General features: G+C 42.1%; 2 protein-coding genes across 16 annotated transcripts in view; both read left to right on the top strand.

Moving 5' to 3' along the window:
* Nucleotides 1-2,410, top strand: part of htt (huntingtin) — a 30,014-nt gene extending 27,604 nt beyond the window's left edge. For 9 of the 10 annotated variants that reach the window (XM_010734639.3, XM_019278161.2, XM_019278162.2 and 6 more), the window contains one exon: nt 43-2,410. In XM_010734639.3, coding sequence (XP_010732941.3) covers nt 43-256 — 214 coding nt within the window. In that variant the 3' untranslated portion in view covers nt 257-2,410. The remainder of the gene's footprint in view (nt 1-42) is intronic. The other variant, XM_019278167.2, reaches the window with a different exon arrangement.
* Nucleotides 2,411-4,980: 2,570 nt separating this feature from the next.
* The window catches only part of rgs12b (regulator of G protein signaling 12b), a 40,799-nt gene continuing 27,373 nt past the window's right edge, over nt 4,981-18,406 (top strand). For 4 of the 6 annotated variants that reach the window (XM_027282389.1, XM_010734640.3, XM_027282391.1 and 1 more), the window contains exons 1-5: nt 5,732-5,842; nt 6,343-7,682; nt 7,835-8,074; nt 8,890-9,879; nt 14,071-14,190. In XM_027282389.1, the coding sequence (XP_027138190.1) occupies nt 6,588-7,682; nt 7,835-8,074; nt 8,890-9,879; nt 14,071-14,190 (2,445 nt within the window). In that variant the 5' untranslated portion in view covers nt 5,732-5,842; nt 6,343-6,587. Of the gene's footprint in view, nt 5,387-5,731; nt 5,843-6,125; nt 6,148-6,342; nt 7,683-7,834; nt 8,075-8,889; nt 9,880-14,070; nt 14,191-18,406 lie in introns of those variants that run through there. The other 2 variants (XM_027282387.1, XM_027282388.1) reach the window with 2 other exon arrangements.

Here is an 18,406-nt window from a genome sequence, read left to right as displayed (position 1 = left end):
ACAGTCGAGTTTGTTGTCCTTAACTCCCCTGCCTTCCACCAGACTGCCGCATGTAATCAGCCGAATGGGCTCTAGTGAGGTGGTGGACGTCAACCTGTTCTGCCTAGTGGCCATGGATTTCTACCGGCACCAGATTGATGAGGAGCTGGACCGCAGGGCTTTCCAGTCCGTCTTTGAGACTGTGGCCTCGCCAGGCAGCCCTTATTACCAGCTGCTGGGCTGTCTGCAGTCAATCCACCAAGACACGACACTCTGAGGGCAACAGACAGAGATAGACAAGAAGGCACAGAGGGAGGGGAGGGGAGGAGGTGAAGCATGGGGAGAAAAGTGGATTAGAGTGAGCAATTATATCTCCATGCACACCCTCCCCCTAGAATTGTGATGGAGGGGAAGAATGTTTTATTGGAAAAAAATCTACTGTAGCCTCATACCTCTCCCTCCTTTACACTGAGTAGATGAACTACTGAAGTCAGTGGATGGAACAAAAAAAGGGGAGATCTGAACCCATGTCAGTTTTAGGGTGTATATGTTAAATGTGAAAGGTTCTGAAGAGTGCACCTAATATGAAGGACAGTGGCTGCAGAACCCTCAAACTGTGGTTCTGCCCACAACCACACAGACCATTCCTTGAGATGAATGACAGCACCTTGAACACTCCCTCCCACCCAGCACCTTGATTTAAAAAAAAAAAACCAACATAAAAATAACTAGTGAAACACAAAATTGGATTTGTTTATTTTCCTGTGAGGACTTGCTTGAATATTGTGATGTCAGTAAAGTAAAAATGGATAAATTTTAGAAAATGCAAAGTATTTACTATATTTCAGGTTTCAATGCATCTATTTTTCAGTGCGTTTGTTAAAGAGTGCTTATGGTCTGGTTTGGACACTGACAATGGGCTGACATAGAAGGGTCAGAAAGGCCTGCTTAATGTTGTCAATAAGTATCTTTGAAGACCTTTTTTATATTTAAGTTACTCGTGGTCATTCTCTGACACACACACACACACGTTAAATGGTAAATATTTTCTGTGTAAGAATGATCACTAATAGCCATAGTATTTTTCTTTTCTTTCCAGTGACCATGAGAAGCAGGGAATGGGCGTTGTGTCACTGCAGAAAGGGCAACTTGTTTGCACCCATTTCAGCAAGTTGCTGCAATTTGTGTATCTGCAGCGGCCTAATCTTCTGGGTGTTGTAATAAGGAGACAAAGAACTAGACAGGTGTGTATATACGGGGAAGTTTAAAAATACAAAACCTCATTTTCTTTTTCAAAATGATACATAGTTTTAACTGTAAGGACCCATAAACTAACACTGCAGTGGTGGAAACTGACAAGCAAGAAAAATACCAAAATTACAGAGATGTCTTTTCTTTTTTTTAACCAGTAGCAGAGGGGCAAAGCATTTCCTCTTATGATTTTATCATTGCTTATATCTGTCTATATATGTTTTTTTTTTAAGTCCATTTGCGCCCCTGAATGATCCCACCTGTCCATTTCTTGTACTTTTTTTTCATTCTCAGGACGTAAGATGTGACTGTTAAGACTGGAAGTAATTTGCAGTCGTCTTTAAATGGAGTTACCTTCGTATATTGTAAAAAATCCTTGTAAAGTAATATGAAAAGCCATGGTGCATGATGGAGGAAAAAAAAAGAACTGTGTAAAGATGAGAGATCTTTAAATGGACAGTAAGATGTGATGTCACTTTCTTTTCTGTCCGTCTTAAAACACACACACACACCATCAGAAAATGAAAAATCAACAGACCGCAGAATGCAGAAAGCTACAAGCTTATAGTATTTTATTGAAGACTTGACTTTGAGTTGCCTGGGAGTGTGCTGGGCGTCGTTGACTCTGTACATACACTTGCCTTAGAGAAAAACTGAATATATGTATGTCCTGTACACTGAAAGCTTGAACGCATGCTTAGCATTACTGCTATTTTCTTGCATTGTGCTTAATACTGTATTTCTGTGGGTACGGTTGCCATGACTGTTGTGTGGAAGAGATGCAACACAATCCAAAGGGAGCCCTGTAACCTTAGCGACCAACAGCAGCTTTGACAAATCAACAGACGAGGACGTGTAGCGTTGTGATGCCACGTGACGGCAGGAGGTTTCTGTTTTTGTTGAGCTTTAAATATTGTTTTGTCTCTGTTAAAAGATTGGTAAATATTTCATCATCCATTGTCTTTGTGGAGAATATTAAATACTTAGCACTTAAAAACTTGAAGTTCCTCTCATGTTAGACGCTTTCTTGTTATGCAATGAGTCTTACAGTGCATAAAAGTTAAAACGTCAGTGATTTGTATGCTAAATGTTACCACTTTCCAACCATACTAGCATATGACTGGCTTCCTTTTGATCATGTTATAATGTATTCACACAATAAATGACTGAGTCCTCTGCAGCTGTTATTGAAATTCCAGTAAGAGGCATCCCTGAAGTAGATGAAATAAGTCCTGTATTTCTCTGAAGAGCAACGGTGTCTTCAAAGTCACTTTGGATTTCTGTGGCGAGAAAAGAATTGGAGGATGACGGAAAACAGGATGGAGAAAATGTCTCTTTCATCTTGTCTTCTAGCATCTTCCTCAGGCATATGAAGACTAATAGACTTGACTGGGGACCCCTGCAGGGGATAATGGGATTACTCAAATCTTTTGTGGTCTTGAGAAATGAGCATGGAGGTTACGGACAAAGGTCATGTTCAACTGATTTTACATGCTTCCTTTAAGGCTTTATGTTTCTTTCACTTGGAGAATCAACAACTCTAAGGATAATATAGTCACTGTTGCTGGTCTAATGGAAGAGCTGAGAATCACTACAGTTAATCTTTCTCTGCCAGGTTCTTTACACGCCCCGTAACATCAGCTGGCTTTAGCTTTTTGGTGCTTGGCTTTAAAAGAATGCATCTTTTCCAGAAGATACAGTTTGGTGATCACTTACTGTGATTCATCCAACAATTCCCTGAAGGTCAAAATAGAAGAAGTACAGACTGAATGTTGTGACTCCCTTTTACAGTTTCATCAGTCTGGATCCTCAACAGGAGCCTCCTTCCTTTTCTTCTTACAATTGCCTATACAATAAAGATTGTGTATTTGTGTTCATTTTAATATTTTAAAGAGATGAATCACTGCATATAGTCTGTTGTAGAAATGAATAAATTATTTAAAGATGTTACGTTGTGTGAATTATGACTTCCTCAGTGAGAGTTGTAAATTCAACTTAAGATGGTAAAGCTGTAGAAAGTGTTTCATCTGCGATATTACAAAAAACCCAATAACATATATACACATTTTAATGAAGTCATTTATGTGCACCTGAAATTAAGACGATGTAATGAGCAAAGACTTAGATGGACATCACTATTGTTAACAGGGCAAAAAGAACAGTTCTGACTCTAATGTTCATTTAAGTTCATCAAAAATGTAATATATCAGATATATGAAATTATAGCAGATAAATGATCAATTTTGCCCTGATGTGTATCATGCATCCCTGTTACGAACACGGGATCCGCACACACAGGATCCACTGTGCGTCTCTAACACAATCAGCCTGCGAGGATGCAACCATTAAAATGTTCAGCCTCGCTCTGCTTCGTCTTCTCCTGTTAGAAAGAACAAGCTGCTGCCGACCGACGCAGCCAGGCAACAAATGGTCAAGCTGAGTTTGGCAGAAACCACCGAGAGAAAACACATGATTTACCAAAATGTGCTCATTTGAAAAAGTCCACTGGTGTGTATTGCATTTTGTCAAACCTTTTACTGCAACTTTGACTGAGAGCTTTCACAACATAGTTATCGCATTTTCTTTCATTTCCTTTTCTCAACCAGCCTGTAATTCCCTTTTGTAGACACACACACACACACACACACACACAGTATGAAAGCATATGCTGCTCTTGTTTTACAGCACCAATTAAGTTGGGTGGTTCATGATTAAAAGGTATTAACAAGATTAGCAGACAGCTGCCATATGGTTCAAGAAGCATTGAGCTGAAATCATGATGGCACACGTATTAGGTAACTGTACGTGGCACTTTATGCAGCTCAACTCAGCAAAGGGTTTATCACGTCTGATTGTATGATGTATGGTAAACACCAAGTATAGCACTTTACATATCATTTACTAAACAGTCAACATCGCATAAAAAAGGCAATGTTTTATGTTCCAGCAATGTTTTAGATCTTTGTTACAACTCTATATTACCAAACCCTAAACTTGTGAAGCTAATAAATAAACAAATACATGAATAAACCAACAGGTGTGTGTCTGTTCTGTGCTGTAAGTGTGGTTTCAAACACAAACTCGGGGATTATATAGTGCAGATTTCTTTCATTTAACTCGCTGGCATGAAGAAACAACAGTTTGGCTTTGATGTGTTGGGTGGAGCTGCTCCTTTGCTGCCCCCAACACGATGCTTCTCGAAATGTACAGTAGTGTTAGCTCAGCTGTAGTTCAGTTCAAGGACCTTGACCCCCGAAAACACAAGACACAGACTCATACCACTGTTCGGCAGCCAAGATACACCTCCCTCTCTCCCGGACCCACCATCCACTGGAGATAATGTGGCGTATGTGAAGAGAATAAGAACTCTTGAAATCTATTGTCTTGTATAATTTAAAGTGTTTGAAGTCGCCCCCTCCTCTCCGTGCACCCCCCTCTGTTGCCCGCTCTGAGCACACCTCCCTCTCCTCCAGTCCTCCTCCTCTTAAGGCTACTTCGCCAGATGGTGCAGCCTTTTCTTTTGTTTACCCATCGTCCCTGAGTTTACCTAACTAACCTTAGCTACTAAACTATGGAGCCTGCCCGAGCGGCATCACGATCGGTCACCGACAAGTAAGTCATTTTCTTTTCTTGCTTTCTTTCTTTTTTTTTTAAATCATCTCCCGCTAAGTGAATCCAAACATTTTGTCGGGACATTACAAAAAGAAAAAAAAAAAAAAAGGACCTGCATCCACCTTTTACTCAGCTCTCCCTGCTTTACAACTCAGACGTATTTGTGGCCAGCTGTTGTCGTTTGCTGTCTCGCTGCGTGATTGTCAAAGACAAATAGATGAACGCACTCTGCTTCCAATAACTCCGCCGACAATCATAACAGCGCACTTGGACACGGACACGGTTGTGATACTGAGTTTTGACACCTGTGGAATAAGGCGACTGTTCCCCACTTTTATCTGTGATTTCTCGAACTAACTTTTGTCAATTTGTCCTCATAACTGTTTCGCCGTGTGACGGACAACTCTGCAAACCAATGACAGCATAATAAAAGTCTGTATACACCGCCGTTGCCGTGGTTACAGACCGACATTCCAAAGATCTGGACCTCGCGGGGCGGGACTTGTAGTTTAAGCATGGGTGGATGCACTTTTTGAACAAGCAAGTAACGGCAAGAAACTTTTTCTCTTTGGCTAACTCTGACCGCATTGACAGAAGAAAAAAAAGCATGCACTCCTGAGAGTAAAGTGACAAACACATAGCTGTCAATGTCTTCCGCTGTAACAAGCCCTAACGTGCATCTTTACTAGCATGTGAGCTAACCAAGCTAACGGCAACGCGTCAGCTAACTCAGCTAACCAACGTTTCTTTGCAGGCTCTGAGAAGTGAGTCTCAGACTAAAGTGTGAGACACACAGTCGGACTAAACACGGGCTAAATCACACTCCGCGTTCATAATGAGCGAGAAGCGAGTTTTAAAAAGTCTGAAACTGAAGTTACCCTGAAGTTGCTGTAGGCTGGGTCTGTCTTAAGTTTACCTGCATGCCCGTCAGGTGTGAAAACGCCTCTGCTTTGAAGGACGTTGTCATTGGACGGAGTCACACTGACTCCACCCTGCACAGGTGTGTGTGTGTGTGTGTGTGTGTGTGTGTGTGTGTGTGTGTGTGTGTGTGTGTGTGTGTGGAGTCCCTTCCCCTTAACATGCGCTATTAACCATAAATATTGGCATTAATACACTTTTTAACAGTAGCCATTTTGACATGAAATAGTAACGCAGGTGTTACCAATGATATTAATTAAGGCTCTGTTCCATTCAGCTCGAACAGAGTCACGTGCTAGAAAGGCTCTGCTGTAATCAGTATCAGCGATTAGTATCATTGGTAACACCTGCGTTGACCCCAATGTCAAAATGGCTGCTCTGAAAAAGGTCTCTAATGATAGTTTTCCTTTGACATTATGGACAATTTTATAACCGTACTCCATTGTCTTGCCGTCATATAGACCAGACACACAGCATGTTCGATCTATGTATGGAATAAAAGTGCAGTAGAAGACAATAAAAGCATGTTAAGGAGTGCAAAGGTGCTCACAGCTGACTTGGTTGTGTTTTGTTGTTCTGCAGGTAACGGAGCTCATGAACTAGGAGAGCGAGTGACACCAGGATGGGAATGCTACAGTAGCAAGGCTGTGCCAGAAGTGAGGCCGAGCTTTCACCCCTCTGCTGCATTTAGAACTGCTGCTCATTTTTTCATAGCAGCCTGACAGCAGAGCAGTTTGACAAGAAGATAGACAGTCAGATATGTCCCACGTTCCTGCCTGAGCACTGCCTGGGGACGTATAATGACTTATTGAATTCTTACTAAATCAATGGACAAGAGGAAGTTCCCTGGCACAATGTTCAGGCAAGGGGATGCATCATCCAAAAGGCGCCCTGGTGGTGGGGGTGGTGGAAGTGGGCTCAACCTGCCCCAGCCTCCACCACCCTCCTCCTCTAACCAGCAGGGTCGTATCAGGGCTGTGGAGGTGGCGAGAGGGAGAACGGGATATGGCTTTACGCTGTCAGGCCAAAGTCCATGTGTCCTCAGCTGCATCCTGAAAGGGAGCCCTGCAGACTATGTAGGTTTGCGTTCAGGAGACTACATCCTGTCCGTCAATGACATCAATGTCTCAAAGGCGTCCCACGAAGATGTGGTTAAACTCATTGGACGCTGCTCCGGTGTCTTGAAACTGGTCATCGCTGAGGGAGAACGTCACAGGAGGCACCATCACCACCAACGCTCTGCTGGAAGTCGTCACCATAGCAGCAACACAATGGCAGCATCTTACCTGGACTCGTGCTCTAGTGATGATGAGTTGGATGGTTTCTATGACAACAGTGTCAACAACAACAATAACAGCAGGTCAGGCGGTGGAGCCCGTGGCGGCTGGTACAAACCCAAACTAGATTCTAAGCAGCTGGGAATCAACAGGGCAGAGAAAGTTGTGGCAGAGCTGCAGTCCGGAGGTATTTTCAACATGATCTTTGAGAACTCTAGCCACTCCTCCAGCAGCTCAGACAAAGACAGGCCTGGGGTTAGCTCATCATCGAAGCCACGTCCGGTCTCCGATCCAGAATTCCCTCAATACCGTAACCCTTCCCGTTCCCAGAGCAACCCCAACCTGCTCTCTGAGGAGGAGATGGCCCAAGTTCTGAATGATGACTCTGTCTTCCTGGACTCAGACTTCCGTCATCTCCACCTTCACCACCATGAAGAGCAAGACTTAGATGTGGGAGATGGTGGTGACTTGGTCCTAGAGCCAAGCGAGGGCATCCTCAATGTGGGCATGATTGTTGGCTATCTGGGCTCCATCGAGCTGGCCTCTATTGGGACGAGCTTAGAGACAGACAGCTTGCAAGCCATCAGATGCAGCATGAGGCGCCTCCGGGCCGAACAAAAGATCCATTCACTGGTCCTCATGAAGGTGTGACTTAATGTTTTGTTAACCATCTGATCATAATAACTACTTGTTACTACTATATTTTAAAATAAGTGAGCCTAAAGTAGGCATACTATAAGCCAAGATCTGATGTGCTGAAAACTAAATAATTCACAAGATTTCTTGTGTCCTACCAGGTCATGCATGACAGTGTGCGTCTGTGCAGTGACCGAGGTCAGGTCTTGGCCACCTATCCTGCAGAAAAACTAGCCTTCAGCGCCTGTTGTCCCGACGACCGTCGATTCTTCGGACTAGTCACAATGCAGGCCACTGACGACCACGACGACTGTCATTTCAGCAATGGACGAGATGAAGAGGGCGGTTTGAGGACTTCCTGTCACGTGTTCATCGTGGACCCAGAACTCTGTCTCCACCAGGTGTGAATGAATTCAATAAAGGGGTTATGACTCAAGAAGATAGCTGTTCCATTTATTACAATATCAGCAGAAAACTTGTTTATCATAAGATCTCTCGAACATGATTATGTATTGGGTGTGTTATTTTCCACTATTTTCTCAATAACAGCTGGGAATTCCAAAACAAGTGCAGTGCCCAAATGCTCAACCAGTGATCTGCCAGGTGCTTTTTTTAAAGATGTTCTTAAGGCGGTCCAAGAAAAAACATTATAATAAAGCCTTTATTTAGTCATTTTTATTGGTTTAAAATGCTGACTGGTTTTGACCACACAAGGTCCTAATCAGGATAGACATAGCAGAAACAGGGTATGGGAATTGTTTTACTTGTATTTTAGTGGCGGTTTCTATCTATTTTTCTGATACCTCTGTTAGAACAAAATAAATATTTTTTTTCAATTTAAAATTTAAATGCATCTGTGTTAAATTTTGTCTGAGCACAAAGCATGTTATAAGTTGTAATGACATTTATATGAATAAATACGATCTAAAACAACAAACAACAACTAAATTATGATTTCAATGAGGAAATATCTGTTCAGAGAATAAGTAAATAAGAGTGAAAGTTTGATACTCCCTTTAATACTGCTGATTGTTTTACAGATAACCTAAAATGAATTTAATTAATTGTTATTGATGCTGTTCAGCCAGATATATACTAACAGCTGCATTTTGTGTAACTGGACAGATTCAACAATTCAAACACTTTCCTGTTCAGAAAAAGTGACACATATTGTAGAATCTGACTGACGCTCTCATGGTGACTGTTGTTTCCTCAGGTCCATTCAGGTGTAGCCCGGAGGTTTGGCTTTGAGTGCACCCCGGACCCAGACACAGGAGGCTGCCTGGAATTCCCGCCGAGTTCTCAGCCTCTGCTCCAGTTTGTCTCTGTCCTCTACCGGGATATGGGGGACAACATTGAGGGGGTCCGGGCCCGGGCCTTTCATGATCCAGACAACGATGCCCAGCAGAACCACAGCACCAGCAGCAACAGTGACAGCGGGATTGGCAACTTTTTACCAGAAGAGAAGAGCAACAGGGTGCTTTTAGTGGACCTCGGAGGTCCTCCTAATCACAACCACACCTCTGGGCCACGACACTGGGACAGCCCACCTTCCTCCCAGCAGGCCTGGAGCCCCACCCTTGGAGCTGCAGCCCCGCACCCACCTCCTCCTCCTCCTCCACCAGCTCTGAGAAACGGCCACTACCGTCACGACCCACACCTGGCTGACCTCCCTCACCCTCTCCCCTTGGCTCACCCTGATGTTCCCGGCAGGCACTCTCGAGGGGTCCACCCACACCACTACTCACCAGGGAAGCGGGGAGGAGCTGTGGGGGGAGGAGAAAAGAGAGGAGGTGGAGGAGTAGGGGTGGAGCAGCAGCGGTGGCTGCCAGTCCATGTGCTGAGAGACTGGCGTCAGCAGCACCACCACAGCCACCTTCAGGGCCTGAGCAGCGATCAGGAGTCCTACGCCGAATCCACCGACGGATGGTCATCAGCCAACTGCAGCACCCTGCCCCCACCCATGAATAAGATCCCAGCCGACCGCTACCGGGCCCCACTGGCCCCCGGAGACCACCTGCCACCACCTGGAGGGAGCCAGCCTCCTCCTCCTCCTTCACATCCCCAATCCCACACCCACCGGCTGGCTGTTCAGAAAGATGAGTGGGCTAAGAAGCTCTTTGGTGCTGGGGACAGGGAGAGAGCTGGAGCTGAGAGAAGCGATAGAGAGAAGAAGAGAGGGAACGCAAAGGAGGGAGAGAAAAAGGTACGGTTTTGATAAAGTTCTGATCAGTAACACCTTGATTTTTGATCAGGTTTCATGCTGATGAGATATTTTATAAATTTTTACTCAAAATTCAGCCCACTAGATCATCAGTCTTACTACAATACTGCATTCAGCCAGTTTGCGGGATTTTGGAAGAGTTGTGTTAAAACTGACCATGAGATGAGAAGCCCGGGCAGCAGGCAGCATCCCCCATCACACACCCCTGCTGTGGAAATTTACTCTGACTAGAGTGTGTCCAAGACTACGGTTTATTGAGGCTATAAATCCATCTGTGCTCATCCCACTGCTCTCCATCGCCTTCTCACCCTCTCCTTTTACAAGACCTTCCATTTTAACCCGTTCAGTCCTTGAATGAAGTTTCTTTCTCACCCAGACGTAAACTTTTCAGTGGTTTTGAAAGTTGCAATGAACCTTGTTCACCCCACCGAATCATCCCTTTACTATACTGCGTAATGTCAGCACCACGGTTGGCTCTCTCCCCAGACTTCGTACAAGTGGATTGATAAGTTATTCATTCCCACTGCTCCAGTATCAGATCATGTATTATGCACCAGCCAGGCATCTGCCTTCACCTGAAAACCACCTGTTTCCCACCGTAATGAGACTCAATACAGCAGAGCAGGCTTTAGACTAATTCTATTGAAATAAATGTAAAGTGTTTGTTTGGGCAATTTCAGGCACATATGGACAGATAGATATAGATATAGAAATTCAAACAACATGGTTATGTTAGAAATGTGACAAACAGTAGATAAAAACTGTCCAACTATTGCACTTAAGATCAAGCTACACTTGAATACACTGGCTGCATTATTCTGTTAGAATTAATCTCCCTTTGCATTGAGATACAGCACCTTATTGGCTGGTTGTTTATCGTTTAAAGACAATAGAGAGGAAGTGATACAGACAGGCAGTGAACGATATATCCAGCCTGACTGGATTCCTTCTGCATTAACTTCTCTACAGCCCGTCTGGTAAAAATGCACATACAGAATCCTCACAAGTATGTTGCATTGTCTGTGTCTACTTACATATTAGAAACCGACTGGGCATAGACTCTTGTTTCTTTGATATTGAAGGAGGCTGGTGCTTCCTCCTGCAAAACACTCGGTGGACAGGGTCCCGGCGACCCCCATGGGACAATTGGAGGAAGTGTTTACAAGGCCAGGGGCAGGGTAGAGGCTGACGGTGACAGGAAGGTGGATGTTAACCCCTCTGAACAATGTCCTCTGACTGGAGACACAGAGCTCTGGAGGCTGTGGCTGTCATGGTAAGCCACGATTACCGATCAGTCCAAATAAAATGCTGATTCTGCGGCGACAAATGAAGCTTTGCTGCATTGATGTAGTATCTCTTTAGTCTTTCATAATACTTTATTGTAAGTATATAACATACAGGTATTAGAACAGACTTGTTACCTGTTGTAATCCTTAATGGACCTTCAGTCTTTGCCACATGGTGGCACTGTTTCATTATCTATGCCTCCTTAATTCTGCACTTTTACGAGTCTCTCTGGGAAACAGATTTTAATTATAAAAGCGATAAAACTCTTTCTTTACCTGGACTTCATCTCTCCACAGAACGCAGACATGGTTTTGGTCTACTTATATGAAAAATATGAAACTTTAGTATCTCATTGTCAAATTAAAGTCTTTGAAGATACCGAATACAGTCAGGAACAAGTTGGATCCTGATTCTTGAGATGTGAGACAGTGATTGTTTTTGGTGTGTTGTGGAATCAAAGCCATTCAGTTGTGTTGACTATGACTGTTTTAGCCCCCGTTATGCTGGTTAATGTTTTGTCATGACCCGGCTCTGAAGCCACGAAGCCATTACAAGGAATAAGTAGCTTGTGTTTGGTTTTTATGTTGACAGCTGTGTTGTTGTAAACAGGAAGGATGCCTCTTTTCTGTGATAGTGTTTGTGTGTAAGAAGAAGGATGAGATCAACTGAACGGATAAGAGCCGTGAGTTTTCCAAGAAGATGTAGCATTTCTCTTTAAAAAAAAAAAAGCTCTGGTGCAGCCACACCCAAAAACAAAAAAACAACAACAAAAAAAAAACAACACTGCTGAGTCAGATCAACACTATCATTTCCCTTTTCATCCAAACCTCAGTTTCACTTACATAACCCACCGTTATCACAAACACGTTTTAAACCTACCAGGCTTCACCGGGGTGTGAGAGTGTTTGTGTCTACATGTATGCAAACGAGTGTTCAAATCAGTGTTATCTGACACAAACGCTGGGTCGACTCAGTATCCAGGCAACACCACTGGTCATCTCCTGATGAAATGCAGACAAGACGTGCGCCTAATCACCCAGTCAGATTCAACATGTGTCACAATTTGGCCTCTGGAGCCTGTCAAGCATTGATTAATCACTCATTAGTCAGTTGGCGTCCACTCATAAACGCTCTCTCTAACCACAGCATACAGAGATTCACATAAATGCCGTTTGTGAGAGGAAAGGAAGCAGAATATTTCAGTTGTTCTCTAAAGAGGGAAGGGACAACAGTTGTTAAAAGGCTAATTGTAGACTTCTGAAGGCTAACACAAGACTAAGCTTCTTCTCCTGTGTGGTTTACAGCACTACTCAGTGTGGTTACATCATTGTCAGATGGCTTTGGATAATAAATCTTGATGACCCAATGACTAATTTTCTCATATACTCATTTTCGTCAGCAGTTTATGGCATCATGTAACAGCTGGCCAGTTTCCACTGCAGAGTATCGTATCAACTTTTGTATAAATGGAAGTTATGTTAACACAGTAATAACGTCTACTTATACTTCCTCACCCAAAGTGTTGTTGTTATCGTGCCATCCTGTTTATGTGTCTCTGTGCTATAGCTGTGGTTGAGGGGCTGCCTGAAGTACTATCTGGTACTGCGGGAAAAATCACAGGACTGTACATGCCTGTGTCTAACATGTGGAATTTAACATTTAAGTGGAAAAAAAAGAAACCTGTCTTAAATAGGACACACATGTGTAAGCTACAGGCAAACTTGCACAAATCTCTCCGTGAAAGTTTTGATGTGAGACTGTTCAAATGTTATGTTGTGTCTTTATTTATTTGACACTTAGACACTTCCACTTTCTATAACAACTGTCCCACGAAACACACACAGTCATCAAATTATTATTCCATGGAACTCTTTGATGTATAAAACCTGTATGGATAAATTGACATTAATGCATAACGGCGTTATTTACAAATAAACTCAAGACTTTGGCTACCAGCTCTCATAGTTGTCATTTCACACAACCTACAGTCCACCAACACTGTAGTGCATTGATGCACTTAAGATTCAGGGAAAAAAGGGAATAGATATAGCCTGACTGATACCTGATGTTTTAGGCTGATACCAGGTGATATATCACCTGCTGTTCTTTTCTCTATTTTTTTTTTTTACATAAACTTGAAACATAAGCAAACATATGATTTTTTTAAAGAAATGGGGCCAAGATACCGACTGAAAGGAACATTTTACAGTCTGAAAATAAAATTACTGTCTGGTGGACCAGCTATGCCTGATGACTTTCAGTGACCTCAGATGTGTCTTTCGTATTTCTTTGTTGAAATTTGTTACTTATAAATATTTACATCAGTTATCATATATCAGCTATATGCTAATATTGGCTGATATATCTATATTAGTTTCTTAATTTTCTCAAATAGTAAATAGTCTTAGTATTCTTTGACAGTTAAGTGACAGAAAGTATGAGGGGCGTCGTGTGATATCAGACTTTGGCCAGATCAAGACTCAAGCTCCATGTTGATCTTCTCAGATCACTGAGGAACCTTTTGCAGTTTTCATCATTATTTCCATTGAAAATTCAAGCAAGTATCATTTACTGATTATTCAGACTTGTTCATCCCCACACATTCACACCTGAGAGCTTTCCCGTTAGTCTTTTACAGTTTTACAGCTGACTGAGTTTGGAATGAAGTGCCTTGTTTAATAGAGGGTTAGTAGTAGCTGTTGAGGAAACGGAGACGCTCACTATCCCATCCCACTGTCATTTTTTCACCTTGTGTAGGGATTAGAACCAGCAACCTCTTTACCAGCTCACTTCTTTGATTTTTAAGCTACCGTAACTCTCACCTGTGTCTGTAGGTGCTATATGACATCAAAGTGACCTGAACATTTTACATGTTTTTCTCCTCAGGGTGGTCGTTTTCGTGGTCTGACCATGGGCTTCCCTCCTCTCCCCCAGCGCTCCTCAGCCAGACGCTCCTTTGGACGCTCCAAACGTCTCAGCCTGGCCCGTTCTCTGGATGATCTGGAGGTAGGAGTGTATGCATGCAAACATACAATCACACACACTCTTTATATACAGTACTAAGACTTGCCAACAAGTGCTGAGTGATATTGCAGTGCTCAGGCTCATTCTGACCACTGTGTGATTGTCACATTTGAGCCACACGTGCACCATCTATGTCTAATAATAGCAGCTCATGCGCATCATACATCCTCACATGACACTTCAGGCCCTCTTCTCGCATCACCGTGGCAACATACACACAGTTGAGGACAGAGCCTTTGCATAGAAAGAACCAATACACATTTACAGGCTGGTATTTATGGATTTGTACTTAGACTGATGTACAACTCCGAGAGCCGGGAGTTACTGGGGTTCCTTTTTAGTATATGCAGCCATATCTTTAGGGATAGGAGTATTGCAAATAGGTTGATCATTTTCATTATCGATTAATCTGACGATCATTTTCAACCCAAGGTGGTGCCCTGAAATGTCTTGTTTTCCATGACAATATACATTTTGAAATCAGAGAATTTGAGTCAGAACGATTGTTTGATGATCAAAATAGTTAGAAATTACTTTAATAAATACCCAATTATGGATTAATCAACTGATCTTTGCTGCCCTAATTGAAAATTCTGCTGACTGGGTGAAGTATTAGCTATTCTGTTTCAAGAATTATACCTTTGCTCTCCTTTTAGCTGCAAGAAATGACCTGGTATCCAGTCATTTGAGAGACATGTGTTTTGCTTAACAATATGCCTATTTAGTTCTACTTAATAACATTTTCTAAAGAGAAAGTCTGCAGCGGCTGCTGTAGTACTCAGGCAGGAACAATACAATAGACTGCTATCATGGCTACCACTGTAAATGTCCTTGAGGCGAGGCCTAGGTTTGCAGAAGGTTGCATTCATTTTAAATGTGTTTAAATATATGATGTTCAATTTCCAGCAGCTATTTTGTCAGCTTTAAAGAGGTATATATACATATAGTTGTGTATGTTTGTGTGTGAAAGTTGGCGAGACCAAAGCCTGACCAGAGTCCTGCTGTTTGTGAGAACGATACATAACAGTAGTTTTGGTCCTATGATAGAGATCAGAAGAAAGCTAAATGTTTCCGCCGTTTAGTGGCTACTGAGGCACCGTGGGAGCAGATAAGCAGATTCCACACTGTCACTTAAATAGTGGATTTTTGTTAATATACATTTTTTGTGTTCTTCCTTGACTGAACAGAAAAGTAGAGAGAGATAGGAAAGATGTGGAGAGAGTCAGTTAGACTGGGATTTACCGGCTGATTTCAAGTATTCTGAATACTTTCATTAGAGTTAAATCTGCTGTGTAGTTTTTTAGGTTTTTTTTATTAGAGACATCTTCTGACTGAATCCAATATTTCACAGGCAAAAATCAATTTGCAGATCCGTCTGTGCCTTATATTTCTACAAATTCCCATTGTTGATATGTCAATTATTTTCTATTCATATTGTTACTGGAAAGCGGCTAAACTTTGTACTGAGCTATATTAATTGTCCAAGTTGTACTGTCAGTCCAAGTTTAATATATTTATTCTCTTTTAATGATTCATCATCAGGTGATAATATAAGAAGCACCAGTGCATGATGACTGGCATGTGAATTGCCCACCATTCTGTGTGTTTCAAACAGCGGTAGATCTTTCTCTTTCCTATCTTTCCTATTGACTATCCCATGGTAATGTTTCTCTCTTCTTTTCTCCCCACCAACCCCCCTCCCGCCTTATTCTACCTTTCTTTTTCCGGTCGTTAGGCCTTTTTCTCTTGCTGCACATGCAGTAATGTCCACAAACAGAGAGGGCTTTGTGTAGTGAGAGGGGGGGAGGAGAGAGAGAGAGATTTGTGTGTGTTTGTTCGTGTGGTGATGGTGGTAGGGGGTAATGGGGTTTGAAGTGTTAGCCTGCACTTCTAATGAGCTCTGATGAGCAACAAGCTGACATTCCCCTCGTTAGTGAGGCCTCAACACAACAAAAGCACATACAGTACTACCGGATATACCTATACACACACATACATGATGAGCCACGCATACACAACCCTAACCCCTAAGTCAGTAACGCACAGTGATGCACATAAGCAGGATTGCAACATAACTGCACATACACACACTGTGTGCTAACATTACCCTACATATATTTATGTATGTCTGTCAGAGCTTGAGGCTTGCGGCTTATCTTGTGATGTGATTGTCAAGCTTAACCATTACACACTCGCATGCAAACAAAAACAAACAAACAGACAGTGTCTTATGACAGCAGTGAGGGGAAGGAAGTCTCGGACTGTACTCGGTTGTCTGGTGAACTTTCCTCACCATTTTCCAGCGTCATATATGCACACAGGTTAAGGGACAAAAAATACATGTGCAACCAATGTTTTAAATCAAAATAAAATATTTGAGAGGCAGCATTCAACAAGATGAAAAAAGAAAAAGCTAACTGAATAAACCATTTCAAAGAACACAAACAATTCTCTAGAGGTCCTCCAAGGTTTAAATCTGAACAGCACGGTCATTGTGGGTGCAGTTGCTCCCACCTGTGTAAGACTGACTGGTGAAAACAGGCACAAATAATCATTCAGAGGTTGAATGCACATATATAAGTACTAAACAATGCACACAATAGGCTGATTGCAAGGCTGATTGCTGCTGTTTCCCTTCATGAGCTGCAGCCTAATGAGTGCAGCTCAAGTGTTAGTGTGTTAGTGACAATTTCAGTGAGGTCTCTGCAGCACGACAAGATGTTTTAGCAATATATGTTTTGTCTGGGAATCCAATATCCTGCTTTATAAAACAAAGGAGCAGTTTGATTGTGATGGTAGCCAAATTGTCATTTTAGGGATGGATGCTGCACACACTGTCATGTAAAAGTCTAGATGATATGACTATAAATGATTTCTAATATATTTATATGATTAAATGTTTTTGGGCGGAATTTGTATCCCAGCACAAGCTGCTGGCTTTGGTGAAAAGTCAGAGCTCATGTGCATCTAAATGCTGATACCTAGTTACATAATTTGTACACAAGAAGTGTTAAAGTAATGCTGAAGAAAAGCCTATTACACACTCATTTTAAAATTAGCCTAATATGATATCTTGGTCAATTCTAATCTTATTGGACGTGTTTTTAAACACTGTTGGCAACACTGGATTTGTCGGTTCCTGTTTGTAAACACATAATTCTCTGGCTCAATAAGCACAAGAGAGACAGAGCGCAATGGTGGTTGAGTGAGCTAGAGAGTAAATGAAGAGTGAGAGCATCATTACTGAGAACAAAGCAGCGAATCAGAGAAATATACATTTATTTTCTGAGCGCAAATAAATGTGGCTTTCGCACCACCCAGCAGTAAGGAGCCACATGGCTAGATTTCATCCTGTCCACTGTGGCGTCTGCTCTGCATGTGTCATAAGCGATGATTGAGATAATATTTTTTCCCTTCTCCTCATGCCTTTAACAATCTTTTTTAGACCGCAGAGAGGTGTAACAGCATCCCGTGGTAATGTTGGCACATGATTCACAGGAAATGATGCACTTATTACACATGGCGTGTTTTGTGTTTGACAAAATTGTTGACTTGTCTTCTTTCGTATTTGAAGCAATTAGATTTTTGGAATCTTGTCATTTTAAAGTCTGGTTTTACCAAATCAATCAAAACTAAAATCTTTTATTTGATTATAATTATAATCCCTAAAATCCATCCTTTCTACACAGAATTATTCTGTAATGGAAAATGTTGCCTCTTCAGTTGCTGATGTTTTGTTTATTTAAAGTTTTTCTTTGCTGGGCATAATATTACTAACACTATAACGTTTCAAGATCTGCATATATTCATATACTTTTACATGTTTTATAAAGCCAGGCAGTTACTACTTGACTTTTCTATGTCACCAACTTCATAAACATGACCATGTGCAATTATGTGTACATGCTTGGTTTCACCTTTACAGTATGTGCATGCGTGACTTTCCAAATGCTAATTGATTTAGTGCCCTAATGTTGGCTTCTTCCCGACTGAGACACATGCAGTCTTTTTCCATGGGGAAGGTTGGGAGCTCTTAATTGATCTCACACACAAACACGCATCATGACCCTAACCCTGAGTTCACCATTAGAATTTAGCATATGTTTTTCCACAGCTCCCATTATTATTATATTAAAGATGAAAAACACTGTTAAAGGATCCGTTCACATTTTTTCAAGTCTCTCTAGATACAATACTC

This window comes from Larimichthys crocea, chromosome X (genome assembly GCF_000972845.2).
Source record: "Larimichthys crocea isolate SSNF chromosome X, L_crocea_2.0, whole genome shotgun sequence".
NCBI lineage: Eukaryota > Metazoa > Chordata > Actinopteri > Sciaenidae > Larimichthys > Larimichthys crocea.
Note: the sequence above shows the minus strand (reverse complement) of the source record. Positions and strands in the feature narration are given on the sequence as shown.